This window comes from Pleuronectes platessa, chromosome 6 (assembly GCF_947347685.1).
Source record: "Pleuronectes platessa chromosome 6, fPlePla1.1, whole genome shotgun sequence".
Lineage (NCBI taxonomy): Eukaryota > Metazoa > Chordata > Actinopteri > Pleuronectiformes > Pleuronectidae > Pleuronectes > Pleuronectes platessa.
Window position 1 is genome coordinate 19,705,085 of NC_070631.1, and position 21,697 is coordinate 19,726,781.

At 41.4% G+C, this 21,697-nt stretch overlaps 2 protein-coding genes across 6 annotated transcripts in view; one reads left to right on the top strand and one right to left on the bottom strand.

The window, feature by feature from the left end:
* Positions 1-758: 758 nt before the first annotated feature.
* lrrc47 (leucine rich repeat containing 47) lies at positions 759-7,456 on the bottom strand. The gene is made up of 7 exons (XM_053425810.1): positions 6,858-7,456; positions 5,750-6,205; positions 5,551-5,667; positions 5,232-5,347; positions 4,261-4,363; positions 4,016-4,105; positions 759-2,083 (listed from the first exon to the last, which is right to left on the bottom strand). Exons 1-7 carry the CDS (start codon positions 7,425-7,427, stop codon positions 1,859-1,861), a joined length of 1,677 nt encoding a protein of 558 aa, XP_053281785.1. The 5' UTR covers positions 7,428-7,456; the 3' UTR covers positions 759-1,858.
* Positions 7,457-8,595: 1,139 nt separating this feature from the next.
* Positions 8,596-21,697, top strand: part of cep104 (centrosomal protein 104) — a 30,292-nt gene continuing 17,190 nt past the window's right edge. For 2 of the 5 annotated variants that reach the window (XM_053425326.1, XM_053425329.1), the window contains exons 1-11: positions 8,596-8,734; positions 9,253-9,371; positions 9,494-9,658; positions 9,898-10,036; positions 11,341-11,403; positions 14,502-14,578; positions 15,034-15,214; positions 18,218-18,373; positions 18,495-18,716; positions 19,752-19,967; positions 20,993-21,160. In XM_053425326.1, the coding sequence (XP_053281301.1) occupies positions 9,259-9,371; positions 9,494-9,658; positions 9,898-10,036; positions 11,341-11,403; positions 14,502-14,578; positions 15,034-15,214; positions 18,218-18,373; positions 18,495-18,716; positions 19,752-19,967; positions 20,993-21,160 (1,500 nt within the window). In that variant the 5' untranslated portion in view covers positions 8,596-8,734; positions 9,253-9,258. Of the gene's footprint in view, positions 8,735-9,183; positions 9,372-9,493; positions 9,659-9,897; positions 10,037-11,340; positions 11,404-13,678; positions 13,838-14,501; positions 14,579-15,033; positions 15,215-18,217; positions 18,374-18,494; positions 18,717-19,751; positions 19,968-20,992; positions 21,161-21,697 lie in introns of those variants that run through there. The other 3 variants (XM_053425328.1, XM_053425327.1, XM_053425330.1) reach the window with 3 other exon arrangements.

Here is a 21,697-nt window from a genome sequence, read left to right on the forward strand (position 1 = left end):
TTTAAAAAATGTCATACTGATCAAGTGGTAGTGAAAAAAGAAGTTTTTCTGTAATTATAATAGCATATGGTTAAAAAAGATGCACATTTATCATACATGTGATGATTACAAAGTAAAAGCATGTTGGGTGAATTCAGGTAAAGTGGGACACCTACTCTTCAGTTGGATTATTTCCTGTTCCTACAGTCTATGGTTCCAACACAATCTAAGATTATTGTTAAGGATATAAATGTGTCATAAACAAGACAATCCTCCTAATTGCTATCAAATTATGTTGGTGACGTATTCAAGCAACCAAAAATGCATCGAGTTTAAAAAAAATTGAATGATCATGTTGGACAGCATGCTTTGTGTAATCTGGGACAGTCATTGGAAGTTCTTTAAATGGAAGACATATATTAAGGAACTTCCCGAAGTAAAAAGAAAAGATAATTGTCAGACAGGAGTTAACTAAAACTACAGTCTATCCCTGTTAGTTTTAAATTTATTGTTTACTAACTAGCACATAATCAGTTTGCTCTCTGGCACAGATTTGATCCATAAAACAGAGTCTGTCCTGTGGACTGCAGCCATTAGTTTCACCAAACGTGTGGAGAACACATCAGAGTGATCGATGATGAGTCTCTCACCGGCAAGGACCTTGTTCCTGAGTAGCCCCAGTAGAATGGTGAATTACGGAATGAATAATCTCATACCTGCTGTTGATTGAATTTGAATTGATTTAATTAAAAATGTACCACACCTTTAACAGAATGATATAAATTAATTCAGAGTTTATTTATTTAGGCTTGGGTTCTTTAGAGAAAAAAATATACATAATATACATATTATATATACATTAAGCTTTCTTTCCTTTTCTCATAATGCTTTAAAAAAAATATTATCCCAGATTCAGGCAGAATTGTCTTTTTTGGCACAAAGAAAAATGATAGCTGTGTCATGTCTTCTCTGAGTAGATCTCAAACCTTTCTTCTGGTGTGGTTAGAGAAGATTACCCAAATTCACCCTACATTTTGTTCATGTTGTTAATGTCCTATGATGAAATCAATGAAGCCTTTATTAGCAAAACTATTTATGAATGTGTAAAAGAATCTCCAAATGCTTTTTTTTTTATGTGCACGTGGATCTACAAATCTGTTCTTAGAATTTGTGTAAACAGATTTCAAAATGTGTAAAAACAACCTTTAAATCTGTATTTGAAATCTTTGTGTGTGTATAATTGGATTTGCAAATATGTACAAAATCCATGTGTGTGCGTAACTGGATTTGTACAAGAAAATATGCAAATACATATTCAGAAGATCTGCAAAGAAAATACCCTCAAATAGGTATTCAGATTTGCAAATGTACTTATATCTGTAACTCTGAAAACAGATCTGTAAACGCATAAATGGAGATTAACGGCTACCGCCACCTAGCGGGATGAAGGCTGCAGCTCCAGAAAACACAGAAAAATCTCAACACATATTCCCAGATCTGCCACAGCACAAGTGTAGTAGAAATCAAGTGTAAAAAACTCATTGAAAATTTAGTCGCCGCCTGAGCATAAAACTGAGGATGTGTCTGTATTTTGAGCTCTTGAGGCAAAATACTCTCTCTCTATTTATGGTTTTACAGATATGAATACATTTGCAAATCCCAATACTTATTTGAAGATATTTGCTTTACACATTTCAAATCCAACTTTTCAATCCGATTGCACACACGAAATTATTTGCAGATATTTATTTGCAAACGTCCAAATCCAATAAAACACATGGATTATGAATACATGTTTGCAGATTATCTTGGTACATACTTGCAAATCCAATTAGACACACATTTTAAATACAGACATTGCAGGCTGTCCACAGCACGTCTACCAAACGATGGTCAAATTGCTGACGTCGCTGGAGGAGAGGTCGGTCTTCGACGGGTAGACGACCTTCAGGTTCCCGTCCTGGTCGACGGTTCGGACCTGCTGGACGATCAGTTCGCTGGAGGTCTCGACGCTGGCGGCCGGCTCGGGCGGGCCTTCCCCTTCCCCGTCTGACCCCGCCTCCTCCCGATGCTCCGCTGTGAACTTGTTCAACTCTGCCATTTTCTGAGATGAAACAGAAAACAGCCTTTAGACGCCTGTGTGTGGTTTGGGGTTTCTGCTTTGTGTCCTGGATACACTGCATTTCATGTCTGAGATTTACAGTGCCTTGCATAAGTATTCACCCCCCTTGGACTTTTTCCCATTATGTACTGTTACTAACTGGAATTCAAATAGACTTAAATAAACTTTTTCCCGTTTGATCAACAAAACATGCATAGTACTTTGGAGGTGCAAAATAATTTTTTTTGTGACACAAACAATAATGAGAACAAAAAAGTTGACATCTGTTGGGTGCATAAGTATTCACCCCCCTGTGTCTCCCACATGGCTTCTGGCAAACTCCAAACGGGAATTTTTATGGATCCCTTTCAACAATGGCTTTCTTCTTGCCACTCTTCCATAAAGGCCAGATTTGTGGAGTAGACGACTAATAGTTGTCCTGTGGACAGATTCTCCCACCTCAGCTGTGGATCTCTGCAACTCCTCCAGAGTAACCATGGGCCTCCTGGTTGCTTCTCTGATTAATTTTCTCCTTGTCCGACTCTTCAGTTTGGGTGGACGGCCTCCTCTTGGTAGGTTTGCGGTTGTGCCATATTCTTTCCATTTTCTTATGATGGATTTTATGGTGCTCAGAGAGATGTTCAAAGCTCTGGATATTTTTTTATAACCTAACCCTACTTCATATTTCTCCACAACTTTATCCCTGGCCTGTTTGGTGAGCTCCTTGGTCTTCATGATGCTGTTTGTTCAGTAATGATCTCCAACAAACTCTGAGTCCGTCACAGAACAGGTGTATTTATACTGAGATTAAATTGCAGACAGGTGGACCCTATTTACTAATTATGTGACTTGCAAATGTGACTTGTGAATGCAATTGGTCGCACCAGATCTTTGTTAGGGGTTTCACAGTAAAGGGGGTGAATACATATGCACTCAACACTTTTCAGATTTTTATTTGTAAATAATTGTGAAATCCATGTAATATTTCCCCCCACTTCCAAATGATGCACTATTTTGTGTTGGTCCATTACATAAACTCACGATGAAATAAATTTTAATCTGTGGTTATACCATGACAAAATGTAGAAAAGTCCAAAGGGGGTGAATACTTATGCAAGGCACTGTAGGTCCAAAATAGACACTGAGCATCGATTGAACACAGGCGGAGGAGGGAGGAAGTGACCAAAGAAAACAACACACGTCCCAAACCCACTCCAGTGTGAACACACTCCACTCCCAAAGCCTAGTTCGAATGAATAAGTATGGACATGTCTAGTTATATTGATTGGAATAATTAATATTTTTCTGTGCACCTTCATTTCAATTAAGCATTTAGGACAAAAATGCATTGCAGTGTGAGCAGTTCTCGAACACTGTGTACTGCTTATAAGGGAGCGTATGGGAGGGACTCACGTCTTATCATCAGTTTAATCTAAATCTTCAGCTTGGAAAAGCCACAGTGTTTTAAGTGTCCTTAGTGACACTGAAACACATTAGGAGCTCTTTGATGACCTCTACCTGCAGCAGGGTATTAACATCTAAATATCAGTCCTTTTCATAAGCTTCTTTCCATTTTCTTAAAATTAGGTGTGAGGCCCTGTTCAGACCTGGTAAGAAGATCCGTCCAGAGAAATCCATATTGAAGGGATAGTTCACTGAAAAATGGAAATTCATTCATTATCCAATTACTACTATGACGATGGAGGGGTGGGTGAAGTATTTGCACTCAGTGATGACCACTTGTGATTGGATCACTCAGGACCAGATGTTAGTATCAGGTCTGAGCCTCACTTCCACACTATGTACCCATGCTGTCAAAGATGCTGCTTGCCTTTGTCCCAAGTTGCACCTAGGAGTTCCTGTCAAACTCAGTCTTTAATGACAGAAAAAATAAAAAAGGAGAGGAAGGAGTGAAGGAGAAAAGGAGAAGCTTACTATGATCAGAGCGTCCATAATGTCTTTACAGGTCTGCAGGCTGGTTGAACTGGTCACTTCCAAAAACAACTCTTTGGTAGTCTTCTTGATCTGTAAAGTACAGTCACATGATCATGTTGTTAAACTTATGATATAACGAAAAGAGACAGGTTTTAGGCTACAGTACAAATGTGTGGCTAGCATATGTATATGATAACATGTGATTAAACATGAAACCCTCTCCAAGAAGAAGAAAACACACACACCTTGGTGTTCTCACTGTTGGTAATAGGTGGGAATGAGATCACAAGTCCCTCTGCGTCTACTAGGCAGGGATAGAAGGCTTTTCCTTGCAAAAGCTGCAGGTATCTGTAAAAGAAATGAGAAGAGAGACTAGCTGACAGGGACAACAGTATGAAAAGAAAGGCTCTCCAGGGCCGGAAGCCGTCACACACAGTTAGGATTCTTTAAGCCGTTTTCGGACAGGTCCTGAGGAGGACTTCAGGAGAATTGGGTCTGGACACTTTCTCCGCACTTTGCTTTTCACTTATGCACAACACAGCGGGAGGTTTCTGCTCAGACACGTTCACAACAGAAAACTAATTCTTCGCAGGCAGGCAGATGCCGGATGTGATCATGTTATTTCATGTGACTTTGTTTACGGCACTTCTACACCGGCTCTAATCACCACAGACCCTCTTGACAAATCAATCAATCAATCAAATTTTATTTGTATAGCCCATATTCACAAATTACAATTCGTCTCATAGGGCTTTAACAGGGTGTGATATCCTCTGTCCTTAACCCTCAGCAAGAGTAAGGAAAAACTACTAAAAACCCTTTTAACAGGGTAAAAATACGTAGAAACCTCAGAGAGAGCCACATGTGAGGGATCCCTCTCCCAGGACGGACAGAAGTGCAATAGATGCCACGTGCAGGAAAACATCATCAAGATTAAAGGCTTCAAGATGAAAATCCTGGTCGGATGTTTCCTATGTATGTGACGAGTAGTGCGGTTTAAAAAAAACAGAAATCAGACTAAAGCTGTGGTTCGATTTACCTCTCCTGCCTTCATGCGCTCAAACAATAACGATTGTTATACAGACGACATGACAGTTTTATTTTGAAAATGAGAGTATCAATAAGGTTTTAACTGAAGAGCGTCCTCAATTTACTCCAGAAACAGCCGTAAACTGAGAAGACATCGAACTCTCGCTGTACGGTCGGTTGTACTAACTTGTGGAGGCCAGTAACATTCTGTCGTTTCTTCTGCTTCCTCAGCTCGTCGGCCTCTAGGTGGAGGTGTCTCATCAGCTCGACCGCCGTCATCTCCTTCCGGCCCAGTGACACAATCTGTAGGACATCATGTTCTTCAGTGACAATCACAACGCACCAGATTGCAACTTAAACATAGGAACCAGCCGACTCTTCTTTCTGTCATTAAAATTCTTTGTTTATTTGAATTGATTTTAAGCAAAGGAGATATATTTTACTGTCTGTGTGGCCTCAAAACTGATTACTTAAAATAATGAACCAGTACTTCTGCATCTGCATACCTTTAGCTGGGTGGGGGGTTTGACCTCATACGTCAGGGGGCCTTTGAGAAGCTGCACATCATGAGTTGCAATGGTTGCCGTGGTCCTTTTACCACACAAATCGTCATGAAGCTTGGTCTAGAAAAACAACAGGGAAGTCTTTTTTGGTTATTATCAACGAGGTCTGCGCTCTGCCACTGTGTGAAGGTCTTGATCTTACCTGAGCCACGAGGAACCGTTTGAGAGAATTGCCAGACTTCAGGTTCATGCCCCGGACCACGCAGCACACCAGGTAGGGCCGAACATCCTTAACTTCCGCCATCACTTTGACCGTGAGCGCTGTGGGCGCGTCCGAAACATGGAGAATCCTCACCACCATCTTGTTCAGCTCTTCCACCTCATCGGGTTCATCTGCCGCCTTCTTCTTCCTCTGCTGCTGCCTTTTCTTTTTATCTACATTGCGTCCGCCCTCTGCATCTCCTCCTTCCTCTCCCTGTCTCCCTTTTCCTTTTCCTCTGAGGTACTCGAGGATCGACTTGGTCTGGCAGCCGTTGACCATCTTTTCGAGGCGTTTGTCGTTCAGCTTGTTGCCTTTGAAGTTGATCTCCTTCAGCTTGGGGCAGTCGCTCAGATCACACGGGATTTCCTTCAGCTTGTTGCCAGAGAGATCCAGAACCTGGGAGGACAGGAAAGAAGAGGACAAGAATGAATGACTCTAGCACCATGTGAGGAAACACAACGACACACCAGAGAATACTGTATCCAGGCGAATACATTACTCTCCAGCAGGGGTGTATCAAAAGAACTTTGGGGGGGCCAACAAAACACAAGCTGAGGGGGGCCCTACACAATTGTTGTTGCTGTGAAGAAAAGTAAGATATTCTTTGAGGCTATAAAAGAAAAATAAACTGGATTTTCACTTTGTCAAACAAACAAACACGGCTGCTCACCTCTGAGAGAGTCAGTAGGTGATGCACACACATGCACAAACACACCATCCCCTTTTGTATCTTATTAGTGATTTACACACTTTCTAAATCCAGTATTAATACCCAGCTCTCCCAGGTCGGAGTGTTGGGATTTTGAATAAAAAGTGACAGCCCTATTGAGTCAGCTTTGCCTACCTGCCTTCCAGTCTCTTGTTTGGGGGTTACCCACCAAACTGTGTTTAAAGATCTGACACTTGAGGGGATACATTGTATATTACCACTTGTTAATCATCGTCAGCTACAATTAAAACTATTCAACAATACAAACGACAGCTCCTCTTAAATTCGGCGTCACATTGATGCACCCAGGGAAGTGTGGGGCTGTGCTCTTCGGCCCACCTTCAGAGCAGACAGCTTGTGAACATCTCCGCTCAGCTCCTCGATGGCGTTGTCGGAGGCCACCAGGGAGCTGAGGAGGTCCAGCCTCTCCGAGTAGAGGTCCGCGGGGAAGCGGGTGATGCGGTTCTTGGAGACGTTGATGGTGGAGAGCTTGGTGCAACGGCTCAGGCCGGCGGGCAGCTCCTCCAGGCTGTTGCAGCTCACGTTGAGGGTGTTCAGCTCGCTCAGCTGGGTGATGCCCTCCGGGAGAACCTGCAGGTTGTTCACCGACAGGTCCAGGACCTTCAGGGACCCCAGGAGGCTGATGACGTCCGGGAAGGAGGCGAGCTTGTTCCTGCACAGGATGAGGCTCTGCAGGGTGGTCAGCCGCCGGATGTCCTCGTGGATCTCTGTCAGACTGGGACACTGGCTCACCTCCAGGTAGTTGAGCAGGGTGAGGGAGTAAATGGACCTGGTGAGTCCGCCATGAGAGGAGATCCTCGTGTCCACACCGGGACCCTGTAGAACCAGCTCACGCCTCCTCTCTGTCTTAGCTTTCTCTATCTCCGGCCAAGTCTCCATGTCATCCATGCTGCCTCACTCCGGTGACTGTGGCGAACACTGTGGACCACATGACTTCCGCTTTCCCCTTTCAAAATACAATATTAATCCTCCTGCCCGTCTGTCTCAAAATAACCCTGATCATCAGTAAGTGTTATGAGAATGAATATCACCCAGAGAATCATTCAATTACAGCATTATGGGCTCTTACTGAAAGTCACTTTGTAACTTTACTTTTAGTATCTTCTCATATTTAGATGGATTATTCTATATTTTAGTTTTTAGAGTGATGAAATCAATACTCTAAAATGAAACATATATTGAAGGAAAATGAAAGGGTAAATTGTTTATTTACAAGCGTGTGTATTGATTGATTATTTATTTAAGCCTCGGAAAACACATTGAGGAATAAGACCCTCATTTACAATGGTGCTGAGGGTACAATGAACAGTTAATACATTGAGAAAATAAATAAATAAATAAGAATGAAATAAATATGCATATATACATACAGCAACACATGGGAAAAGGTCAAAAACAATCAACCCTGAAGATTCAATGAAATACTATAAAATACTATGGTTAAGCCTAACCCAACTAACAGATAATCACTGCAGGAGAAGCCAGCCGTACATGAAACAAGACTCGAGAATTCCCTTAATGAAATAAATGAGGCCAACAAACATTGCAACAAAAATACCAAGCTAAAGTGACAGTGCAGTTAAATAAGCCATTGAAAAGCTGTATATTTTTTTAATTCATATCGAAATCCTGTTGAGTATTGTTTGCTATTCTGCATTCCTGGTTGTTAAATTTGCCATACAGAGTCAATGAGTTTAGAATGAAGTCTATGACACAATCTGGGAAACAGTGAACTAAAGGGATTTGAGAGCACCGTTACACGTTGTAGCTTTATTTTGCTAACCAGTTTTTACTTCCTGTGCCATCATCGCCTGATTGGACGTTTAGGTGTCCATGACATCAGAGGAACAGGAAGAAGTAGTAAAAACGTGTCAAACAACGTATTCTGAATGTTTATCTATATGAACACCGCGGTAAGGTGTAGTCACAAGCAAAATCAACCGGAGGTTTGAGTCGTTTAAAGAAGAATAAGCAGTTATATCCAAAACCATAAATACAACTACATCACCCACAACCCCCTGCGACAGATGGAACTCCCTCCACTGCGCATGTCCTCAGGAGTTGTTGTCAGCGGTGGTTATGGAGATGAGTAGGCTCCACGAGCTGTCAACTGGTCGGTGATGTTCGGGGGCAGATTTCTATAAAAATAAACGCAAGGACGCGTCTCTCTAGTCCAACCCGCTCATCGACACCAGGTAGGACGTGGGTCGTGAGAGTTGTCAGGACGTTTACTGGATTGGGTTCAAAACAGCTGATACAGACAGCTACTGTGACACTAGCTATGTTCGCAGGAGTGAAGGGTTAGCAGCGGTTAGCTAATGTCCGCTCAACACGCTCATGTAAACAAGGATGAAGTCTGTGTTTTATTAAAGGAGCTGGTGTTTGTCACATCTATGGACAGTTTATATTCTTTACAGAGAACTGTTGCTATATTGCTGTTGATGACAACTCTGACAATTATTGTTATCGTTTTATTACCCAACCCCGTTACTTTACTTTGAGACACATACAAGTGCTTTCACTCGGACACATTTCTTAAGTGTTTAACACAAGTTTAAAACTGGTTCCTAGACGCTGAGAACTGCATCTCAGCATCATCTTTGTATTCTAGGCTGTGACTAATCGAATTTCCCTGCATTTTCAGATATTAACTCTCAGATATGGGGAAAAAAACACACATTTCTTGTTTGCTGCTTCCGTCAGTTTCCATCAGAGAGAGATGCCAGGGAAGATAGGATTCATTGTGGTCAACTCTTCAAGTCATGAGGGCAACTTCACTGCCAAGGAGCTCATGGTCCATGCACCCACAGCCACTGGCTGGAGATCCAGCAGGTAATAAAATGAGTTTTTATGAAACACAATTTTCTTAGATTGCTCCTGAATAAAGAAAATGACTAAACAGTATTCATTCCTTTTCAAGAAACTCAACATTATGTGAATTAAATATTCTGCAGGCTGTGCTCTTACCCTCAACACGTCACTCTCCAGCTGGTGGAGAGAAGTCGGGTGAGGAAGCTGCAGCTTCTCGCCCACCAGTACCTGATCCCAGCTAAGGTGGAGTTCCACATTGGAGACTCCCTCCCTGAAACCAGCTCTCCAGGGCAGCTTCGCAGACTCGGGTGCGACCACAGACTGAGTCATGCTCAGTTTTCTCTCGTATATTTTTAAATTTTTTAATGTGAAGCTAGATGGTTGAAGGGATTGGAATTTTTCAGTTGTCGTAGTTCAAACGATCAAATGACCAGTGTAGTCTGCTGTCTTTTTTTCTGGAAAAGACTTTAAATGATAAAAAACACAATAATAAACTGTAGCACAGCACATTAGTTGAACTGAAAGTAACACTGTGCTCTCATCACAGGTATGTGCCTCTGTCAGACAATGAGAAGACGGGCTTCATAGCTCGGGAGCTGAAGTCGGTCTACGTTGATGCCATTGGAACTTACCTGAGAATAACCTTTCATAAGAACCACGTCAACAGCAACAATCAACACAATCAGGTACTGTGTCAAACTGTAGCAATGAAGCTACACCACAGTTCCACTGCCTGTAACTTAAGCTTGCTACAGAAGATTGATGCAAACTACACAGCTCTGATTATTGTGGGTTGGGAAAAAGGAGATAACTTGTTTTGGTGTTACGTTCCATAACTTACTGGGTTGCATTAAAATTATAGAATGAGACAGATTTCTCCACTTCTAGTTAAGGTGGTGACATGAGACAGTGGATATGAAACTGCTGTAAAAGTGCCTGATAGTTACAGTATACTAATCACTGCTTTATTAAATGCTCATGAGAAAGAATTTCCTGAAATCATATTGCCAAACTTCATAAGTTGCATTTTCAAAAGTGCTGAAATAACAAGTCCTAATCATTAAGTTTATTTACAGAAAAACTGAAAATCTATGGATTCCTGTAATGAAATCAATCAAATGTCCTTTTTTTTAAATGTACTCGTTTGCACCTTGTTCAAAATTCTGCTGCTCGTAGTTTAACAAAAACAAACCAGAGGTCTCATATCACACCAATCCTTGCGTCCCTTCACTGGTTGCCTCGTAAATTCAGGCTGATTTTAAGATTCTTCAATAACTGGCTCCTACTTCCACTTTACAGCTCTTGACTCCGTACAATCTCAGTCGCACCCTGAGATCGGCCAGCCTGTCCTTGTTAGCTGTCCCGAGGTCAAGGCTGGCGTCTTAGGGTGACAGGGCTCTCTCTGTCAGGGCCCGAGGCTCTGGAACTCCCTGCCTGACGAGATTAGACTTGTCAACTCACTACCTATCTTTAAATCACTGCTCAAAACTGCTGAAGATTATTATTTTCGTTACAACAACCAGTCAAACAGAGTTCAAAAGTGACGTTCCTGGTCCCTTTGACTACCAGATGTTTGCTGGTTGCCCTTTAATAAACCTAATGATTTATTTCCTTTTCTTAATTTTATACCCTTGTAAACTCAATATCTTTATTTAGTTTTTTCTTAACTGCTTTCTCTGTTTTTAGAGAATTATCTGTTTAATCTGTAATCGCGGAACCCTAATTAATATTTTTGTATTTTCCATATAAGGTTGGTTTTATTCAATTTTCTTATTACTGTAAACAATTTCTATGAAAAGGCCTTAAACAACATGAGTCTGTCTCTCAGCCCCTCCCTACACTGTGTGGGCCCCAAAAACCATTAGAACCATTCTCAGTGAAATGACTCCACTGTGAACCTCCCAGTACTCACCAATTAATCACACACATTGATTTTATTCTCTCTCTGTTTTATTCATCCACCTCACCAACATCTTGTTTATGATTTCAGGTTGCTTTGGTGGCCATTAATGTGCTGGGAGATTCTTTGGATGGCAATGCTTTTAACACAATTGTAAGTGAGCAACAACACAACTCTCCTCACCTGTCAACCACCACTGAATGCACATCTGCACAGCAGCAGTAGGTGGCGCTGTTGCATTGTTTTTTGGTGAAATCTTGCTGTGTCATGTGTCACTCAGAAACTACTGGAGTGATGTTTCATCATCCTTTCAATGTCACCACAGCCCCTCAAATGTGAAAATCTTTATTACAGATTATATATCATTCAGTTATTCTTCATAAAGCCTGGTTTTTAAGGATCTGTTTTTTCTGCGCTGGTACATTTTATTCACATAATAAGATAAATAACAATTTTGCTGGGGATGGACACAATTTTATGAATACTTTCCTTCTATTTTGTCAATATAATTGAGAACCCAATAACCGGGAATAATATTAAATGTTAAATTCTTTACAGAATTGTTGATTCAGTGTTGATTCATTCTAAATTTAGATTAGATTGCACTATGCCGAGGATGTATTGATGACTTTATATTCTTTAGACGTCTTTAGAGAAACCTATATAAAGTAGGTGTAAACATGTATACACTATATGCATACATGTTTACATGAATGGTGTGTGTATGTATGTGTGTGTGTGAGTAGGAGAGGGTGTATATGTGTCAGGAATGTGGTAATGAGACAGAAAAGGAGGGCAGTATGTAATCACACAGGAGGCCTTTAGTTAGCCAGTGTAATCAGATAGTTCTGCAGACGGACAGGTCCGGGAGAAGAGAGAGCACCTTAAAACATACACACACACACACACACACACACACATACACACACACACTCACACACTTATACACACAGAAATAGAGATACAGGAAGACAGGGACACACACTCGCACAGATTCCAGTGAACAAGCTGTGCTTTGTTGCCCCATTAATCCGACTCCGAGCACCTCCACCGGTGATCACGCATGGAGATTGGGTTCCATCTCCTATATCTGCGTCATGGACGGAAGTTGTGTTCATTCAGAGGAGGGACACTGTGTTGTGGATACACAGAGCGTTAATATTTTCACTTTAATGGGTAATTTCACCCAATTTATGGAAAAAAGTTCAAGGGGGGGGGGATCTGGCCAAGCAAAATATGAAAGTTGATGGCAAGCAGAAGCTTTCTAGTTGACACAAAGATGCTGAAGCTGCGGTCATGGCCTCCATTCACTCGATATCACACTGTTACTCTGATCTTTGGGCATCAAAACCTTTTCTCATTTAATTCCCATTTCTTTAACTTGTAAAGCCAGTTTCCAGAATTTAAATGGCGTGAACAAAACAGATTTTTCTTTTGAGGTTACCTTTAGATTTTGGGGACATGGCAGTGTAATAAGCCTGTATCACAGGCGATGTTTTGAATAGACGAAGTAGAAAAAAGCCCAAGTGCCAAAGTTCACATAAACAATTGCTCAATTCTGCTTAAATGTCTATGTAATTCTTGACAGTGTGGCAGTGGACAAGTATACACATGAGCTAAATGGAATACAGCCATCACAGGTTTTATTGTTTACACCAGTGCTTTCCTTAATGTCACATATCAAAACTCCATCCAGTGAAATGCCCAAACCCCGACTGTCATAAGAGTCTTTTTCTCTTTCTCCTTCTCCCTCCCCCCGCTCCCGCTCTAGCTATCATTCAAGAAGTGATTCACTGACCATTTAATTGATAGGAAACTCTCCACACATATTTTATTTCATTGTTGCTTTTGGAAATTATTTTTGGGGAAATGTATGTTGCTGTTGGATCCTTTTTTAAAGCACTTTACAAACTTAAAAAAACAAAATTCCACTCTCCTCACTATTTGGACGGGTGACCAAGACTAACATCTCAAGACCTGGACCAATAAACCAGAACTATATGTATGAACATATACCACCAGTGAAAAAATACCTGAACTATCTTCCTGTGTTTTGAATGTGTGTAATTTGATTAAATCGGGCCTTTGAGAAGTAGTTTAAGAAGTTGACATTAACATGACATGACACAAGCGCTTATGGCTAAAGCAAAACGATCAGATTAAGTCTGTGTCACTGACAATGTGACATTTACACTTTACTATAGGTTAGTTACACATGATTCCATCAGTGAACTGTTAAACACCTGAGCAAGCCTGCTGGCTGAAACTGTTGGAAAGTTATTTGAAAGGTTAACACACAGTTAAAGCAAATATTCTTTGAACCTTTGAGAGGTGACACATCGCATGTTTATACTCAGTGGCCTACTGGCCAATGGGAATATGGGATAATCCTGTTCAGCCTCTGCATTGGTTGTTTGGTGGACTGTCAAAAGAATCCCACAATATTTATATATCATGAAATTGCACTGTGAACATGTTGCAGGAAATGACTCAAGCATATACAAGTGTAGATTAATGCAAATGTAGTGTTATCAACATGTGATCAGCCCACGCAGACACAACCTGAGCGCCACCCCACCTTCAGTCAGTAGGTTCAACTTTTTATTTTTTTTACTTTTTCTCCTTTATATTTCAGTTTTCTAAATCATGAAGGATAATGATATACTGTAAGATAATATGAGATTCCTTCGCCAGCATGCTCCAAGATTTCAATACCAGTACAATATACAATTTAATAAAAAACAATATTAAACAGTAATAAACAGTAATAAGTAAGTAGATTTAAAAATCTAAGTGAAACTAAAGTGTGAAATAGATACGGACCGAATGTAGAATCTTTGCCAATAGGAAGTAGTTATGACAATAATAATAGGACTAATATATATTTAAGTATATTCAGTACTTGCCATGCACATAAAATTATGCTAAACATGGTTATATTGCACATGAATAGGAATACTGAACATGACAAAAAAAAGGTAACATTGTAGAAGTTTGTTACTTCTTATTACTTAATGGTTGGGTTTTGATTGAGTGAGTATCATTGGCTTACTGGTCCAGGGATATTTTTGGTGGATAGCTGGTCCGGCTGATACTCACGTTTGAAAAGAACAGTGTAATGGTCAGTTGGTAAAGTGGACTGTCATCTTAAAATGAATGGGATTAGACAGCAGTGGTCAGATCTATCAGAGCACAGCATTATAAGAGTATATGTGCACGTGTGAGTAATTTGTCCATCTGTTTACCCCCAGCCAAGCAGAGAGCAGCTGATCGACCACTACCTCAGTTGTACTCAGCAGGAAGCTGCCTTGGACACAACCTTCATGGGGTGAGGCCAGGCCATTGAACCCTGGTTTCTTTGTCTTGTGACAATAACATTGTTCAACAAAGCCATTTAGTGTGGAAGCCAACCAAGCCATTCAAGGTCACTTGCATTCGAAGACAATGCAGGTGGCAGCCCGGTGCAAAGAGGAAAACACATTTCGAAATAAGTTATTTTGGCTTTAATGTATCAACCCCCCCAGAGACGCTTCACCTCAGGGTCTCGCTCTCTAGGGGGTCGGCCCTTGTTTTTCTCCTTTGATCAGAAATTGCACAACAAAAGGCCATTTGAATGATAACGACATTTATTCAATGCTGGCACTTTCTCAAATGAATTTAGCCACTAAGTCAGCGACTCTGTTTTTCAACATTCAACATGTTTTATCATAAACAGAACAGAACAGTATCCTTAATGCTTCATGTTTTAGAGACTCTAATGTTTCTCTTTATCTTTGTGTTCAGTCTCACACCCAGCAAATATGAGTCCTTCTCCCCCTTTGACGACCTGGCTTTCGAAATGTACCAGGACCCCCAAGTTGCTCACCTCATCCGTCTCATGGACCAACAGAAGCAGGACATGGTGCAGCAGGAGAAATACGAGCAGGCCAAGTATCTGAGACAGGCCATCGCTGACCTGCAAAAGGTACTTTAGTTGCCGGGGGCCACTGACACCAAATATTTGCTCACGTGGTCGAGAAAAATACCCCACGAATACGAGGATGTGTTCCTACTGCAGTGACATATTCCAGCGTCTTTGTGAATTACTAATGGACGAGAAGAACTTCAACAGATAAAAAAAATACATTTCTCACTTGGCCCAGATAAAGCAAACATAATACGACCTGTTGATTACAGAGCTTGAGAAGTTTGATTTCAACATTTGACAAAGTGAAGGTAATTCCCCCCCAGCTCTACGGCTCCATGCTGTCTAAAGGAAGAGCTGCAACCATTAAGTAGATCAAGTGATTTGAAACAGCAGTGTTTTAAGGTCAGAGCGTTGGTATTTATCTACGGCAGTTACATTGTAGTGTTAATGGGATTTAGAGAATGTGTCTGTTTGAGGACAAACAAGTACACACACACACACAAACACACCCACACACGCACACATTGAATATATATTGATTTCCTGGAGACTTTAACCCTAGTTACTACTTGCCTTACCCTAACCCTTACCCCAATCTAACTTAACCTTGACCTAAACCATAATGTTAACCTACAAACATGTTTTCATCTTAACATTTACTGATCTAAGTTATGGGGACATGCGATTTGTCCCCATAAGGAAGACAATTCCCCATAATGTGACTCTGAAAACAGATTTAGGTCCCCACAATATGAGTAATATCTGGACCACACAAGTGTGCGTGCACACACACACTGAATTTTCCTACTTACTAGTATTTTTGGGCAATCCCAAGATAATACTGGGATCTTTCCAAATATTCAACCACTATTTGCTCAGAATACATGTGTTTTCAGTGGCAGTTAATGGTTCATATTGCCATGGATGACCACAGCCAATGGACATTTACATACATACTTATACATAAGTAAATTGTTTTTTAACAACAATAAGTAATACATTTTAGGGACATTTCGTTAAAAAAAATCCAGAAACATCAGGTTAAATCGGATTTCTTAAAAAAAGCCCTCATGCTTAGTACAATAAACTATGGCAAAAAAAGCTGTGAGAAATGTTTTATGATGGTGAGGAAATAGTCCAGGTCTTGATCTGTTGTCAGTCTTGTTTTTTTTTCTCCGTCTCTCAAATCATCCTGTGTAATTTCCCTGCTGTTTGTAACAGTAGTTGTTAAACATTGTTCAGATTCCTGTTACAGACCCTCTTTGTATACTGCGTTTCCGTGGTGACCATGAATTCTTAATAAACCCGACAGCTGACGGTCCTTGGGTAGCGTCTTTCCCACACCCAACTATGGGCCTTTTCTGTAACCAGATAGGACACACACACCGGCACCTTGTTATCATGGTGTATTAGCATTGTGGACAAAGCAGTTGCCAAGGTGGTCATGCTGAAAATCCCTTGTCATCGCCCCCTCAGGATATCAGGGGATGGTTCATGGTGTTACATGATATCTACAAACAAAGAGAGGTGACAGGACAGAGGGCCAGGTATAAGCGCACTGGGTTTCTTCCACCTTATACTGTCCACCCTTATCGATTAGGGATTCAGAAATCAGAGAGGGGTTATGGTTGGAAATCCAGCTGCCGTGGACGTTGCACCTACTGTTCTGTCCAGAAGAGAGGAATCACAAGGCGCTGCTGCTGAGACTGTCGCTAGGCACCTGGCTAGCAACTTAATTCAGCTAAATGGAATTTCCTCACAAAGAAATTACGAGTTTGACTTACTGGAAGTTACTGTCAAATTTCCACTCAGTAAAGCTCAATGATTCACCATGTGGCACACACACTGTTATTTCACTCCAGGGATAAATGATTGTGTTTGGGGCAGAAATGCCCATGTCGTGTTCAAGTCATTGCCAGAAAGCTCCTCTGTGGTTTTAAAGGTTAAATCTGGTTTATTTCAACTGGAATTATCTCAGATATTGCTACAATAACATTGTGTTCACCAAATAAATTGGTGAGATTAGGGAACAAGGTGACAACAGTACAGTGAAGTCAAAGGTGGAAAATTTGGGGGGTTCAACGTGAACAAGCTGTTGATTTAGCCTGAATATCTTAGTCACTTTATTTTGACGCAAAGAAAAAAGGTGAAAGTGAGGACACCTTAAATAATAGTCTTTCACTGAATAGGAAAACTGTGCAGGACTACAGAAAGTATAAGAGATCTAAAAGGAACCAGGATGACAGCCTGTAAAAAGCAAAAAGCTCCCTGTGTGAGTAGTGTGGTTACTTTACCTCTGGTTTCTCTCTAAAATAAATACAATCTTTAAACTTGAGATATCACTGTGGGTTGAACCTCATTTCCGGTGATATCGAGTTAGAGTACAAGCAAAGAAAAAGAGGATGAAACAAAGAAAAATCAATAACAGTGACAGAGTCAGTTGCACTAAAAGAAAAGGCAGATTTCCGAAGTTCAGAGTGAACTTGTTGGACATGACATAAAAGCCAGTCAGTTGATGAAATCCATCTGGGTAAAGTCCAAGGTTTTAGTGTTGTGGAGGACATACACCCAAAAAAGGGAAAAACAAAACAAACCTTGACAAAATCCAAATAAACAACAGTACACAACATAGAAGCCGAAAGGAAGAAGGGACAGCGCAGGGTCATCAGAAACATGTTTCAGATCAAATATGATAAAAAAAAGGGTGTAATCTTTTAACAAAATACAGTGCCAAGAACAAGACCAATAGTTAAAACCAAGCAAGCAAATGAACAGTGTTAGTACTGTATTTTTCTAATTGGGAAAACAATAGTTCTCAATGCAGTTGATCTATGAGCAGTAGCTCAACTCACTCCTCCTAAAGATATTTAGAGAAAATAATCCCTTAAAATCAGCAGCCCCAGGTCAAGGTTACTGTCAGTAGGTGCAAAATGATTGCAAACCAAGACCTTGTGAGACTGACAGTTCTGCTCCAAGGTTTTTCCTGTGTAAACATACAGTGAAAGCTTACTGGGTCACTGCAGGGCTGCCTTAACCTCTACATGTCCTGGGCTCTTCCAGGTGGGGGAGCGCTTGGCTCGATATGATGTGGAGAAGCAATGTGCCATAGAAAAGGAAGACTATGACCTGGCCAAGAAGAAGAAGGAGCTGATGGAGGAGTACAGGAGGAGCGTCTACCAGCAGCTGGAGGACTGCAACCTGTTGGACACAACAATGGTCCGTTACCAGCTGGTGAAGTGGGAAGAATCTGTTGGATTGGATGTATAATGCACAGTTCAATGAACTGTGGACGTATTCTGCCTAATTGAGCTGTTCTGTCTGTCCACTCTGTCACCAGATCGCAAGGGCGATGGATCCGCCCCCTCTCCCGGATCCCCCCCCTCTGCTGCCTTCTCCAGGTCACTGTTCAGTCCCCATCAAGCCCCTTGTGTCCACAGACACAAATAAGAAGGAGAAAAAAGCTAATACACCTCAGAAACAACAGTCAGCCACAGAAGCTGCCAAACGAAGCTGTCAACGTGACAGCCCCAGCACCCCCGCTGCTGGACCCAAGTTAGATGTAAGTGTATCTCTACGCGGCATTAAAACATATTCCAACACCAGAAGACATGTTAAACACTTGTCCAGTACATGCACGGTCAGGGATGACAACCCCATTCTTCTCTAATGAAGGATCCAGTTGTTGACAGCTCTACTTGTAGCCTGATCTGCTTGAATGAACTTGTTTATAGTGGTTTATAATCCAACCCAATGTAGCAGTTTGGGAACACGTGTCCAGCATTAAGCCTCTGTTGTGTTGGAACACAGCACACAGGGAGATTGTGACCAGTGGGGGGTTTTATGCGTTACTCACCACCTATTGAGAGCGGCCCTACCACAGGTTTAGGTTTCACTATTTAATTAAAAGAGTGCAACAGTCGGCTGACTCCAGCGGCTTCCAACCTGGCGTCATGGCAGGGCTTTGAGCCTTCCACGAGGCAACAGGGTGCCAGTTGGCCCGGGGCCACAGGAGACAGTGCTGCCTGGATGGAGCTTGGTTTTGTATAGAGGGGAGTCTTCATTCATTTGGATCAAGATGTTGCACAATCGGCCTGTTGGCTGATCACATGCTAGTGAGAGTTAGTGAAAAGATCAGGGATAAAGGTGATGAATCTTTCAAAAGGTTGGACAGGCTTGAAAGTGTAGATCAGTTTTCACCGTGCTCTTGAACTCGCAGTTCTCCCGAATATGTACCATAGTGTGTGTTGACAAATACAAACTGCAGTAGCTGTTAATTAAAATGGAGACAAAAAATGTGCAGGTAGTCTGGCTTCCTGTCCCAGTCCAAGGTCATGCAGACTGGGATTAGGTTAATTGGGGACACTTAATTGTTTTTCTGTATGTTGGCCCTGATACACTGGTGAGTGTCAGGGGTGTAGCCCACTTCTCGCCCAGTGTCAGCTTGGATTGTCTCCAGCTCCCCCAGCGATCCTCAAAAGGATAAGCAGAATAGATAATAAATGAATGGATGGGAAATTCGAAAGTTTAAATGATCATATGCATGAAATGTATATACAAAGCTTCAAATACCAATGGTGTTGTCTTGCTATAACAGTCGACCAGTTCGCCTCATGATGACAGGCCGCTGCCAGCCCAGAAGAGGAAGGAACAGCCAGTGGAGACCGTCCAGAGTCCTCCAGAGCAGCAACCCCCCGACCCTCACCCCCACAGGAGCCCACCCAGCTCCGAGATGAGCGGAGAGCCAGAGCCCCTGACCGAGCAAGCCCATAGAGAGGCTGGACTTCCTATAGATGTTTATGGAGAAAGCGTGGTAAGAAAAAGAAAGAGAGGAAAACATGTCAAGTATGCAAACTACGGTTTTCCTCTGAGGTACTGTATGTAGTAGTATGTACTACTTATGCTCCCTCGCTGAAGTAGCTCTTCTTTTGTGTCCATGTCTTTATTCTTCTCTATCTCTTTCTAAAAAAACTACTCTCTGTGCACTGATGTGTTATTTCATGCACCTGCAGTCTAGTGGCACTTGTCAGGTGGATGGTGGAACGCATTTATTTTTAAAAGCCTGCCATTGGTTTTATCTAAGGTTCTTTGCTGGAAACAGTGATCTGCAGCTGCTGGAAACAGTGTTGCTGAGAGTGGAATTTGTGGGCTGTAAAACCGAAGCTATCAACTAACAAAAGGTTGAAATGTGGTGCAGAGCTGAGGGGACCTACAGAGTCGGATGATCATTTTCTCCCTGGGTTTGCCACTTGTCATTTGTTTTATTGATATTTGAAATGCAGAGCTCTATCAAAATGTTTAATTGAAATTAATATCAGACACTACAATGCTTTTTTGGTATATGATCGGTAGCAGTACATTAAAAACTGCTTGTATGGACACTTCTATTCACATACACTATGTTTATCTCAGAGATATGCAAATAGGACAGCAGGAGTACAATTCAATTCAATTCAATGGAAAACAACTTAAAAACAGGTAAAAAATAAAGATAAAACAACGATGACATCAGTGCAATGTCCACGTACTGTTAATAGTCAGTGCAGTATACTAAAATGAAAAAGTAAGAGAAGTCAATATGTCTGTTTTCTAAGAATGAAGATAAATACTTAATGATTAAAGTGATCAGAGTGCATTGAGGTAAGTAATACAGGCGTAAATTATGTACAGTTAAGGTGAATTAAAAATATATATACAGGACCAGGGAAGCAGCAGATGAATACATACTGTAGCATATAAATAAACATATATGCAGCAGATAAATATATTTATATACAGATTATAAACAGTTACGGTGAAAGAAATGTGTGATATATTTAATTCTCTATTTTCTTCCAGGTGGCTTGGGCATATTCCAAAAGCTGGTCCAACAGAGAAAATGCTCTGCTGGCTGTGCACAAGAGGCTTTTGGAGGTTTCATCCACCACCCCCAAGGAGGAGCTGAGAAAGATGATAAGAGCTGCAGTCCTCCTGGTGAAAAAGGCCCTCCAGGATAAAGTGTCATCGGTGATTCATTTCCTTAAAGAGGATTCAGTTGCAGTGAAAGCTTTAAAAGCTGGAGTGAACAAGGGGACAAGGTTCCCTGCTGTGAATTGAACTCTCGGGATGCAAAAAACAGGTCCCAGGGGCAATTAACATAAATCTCCTGAAATACCATTTCACATTGAAAATATGAACCGTCACCAGTTTTCCACCTACTCCATATTTTGAAAACAAAGGGTTGACCAGAACCGAAAAGCAGCCCTATCAAGGAGGACTGGATACGTTCGGTTGGTCACCATCAACATTTTCCATAAATCATGTTCTCTGGATTCCTGTTACAGAACAGAACTAACGTTCATGTTTTTAAAATATAAGCACACAATCACACATGCAAACACCCAACAGTGTTCCCCCTGTACCATGTGCAAGCCCAGTTCCCTCTCGCAGAGCTGGCTTCCTTAAACAAACAGTTTTGACAAGGATGGCCTTGTAACCTCGCCTGCAGCTTGTATGAAATGGGTAGCGCCGCAATAATTCTCCTGATTTATTTTCTTTGCCACC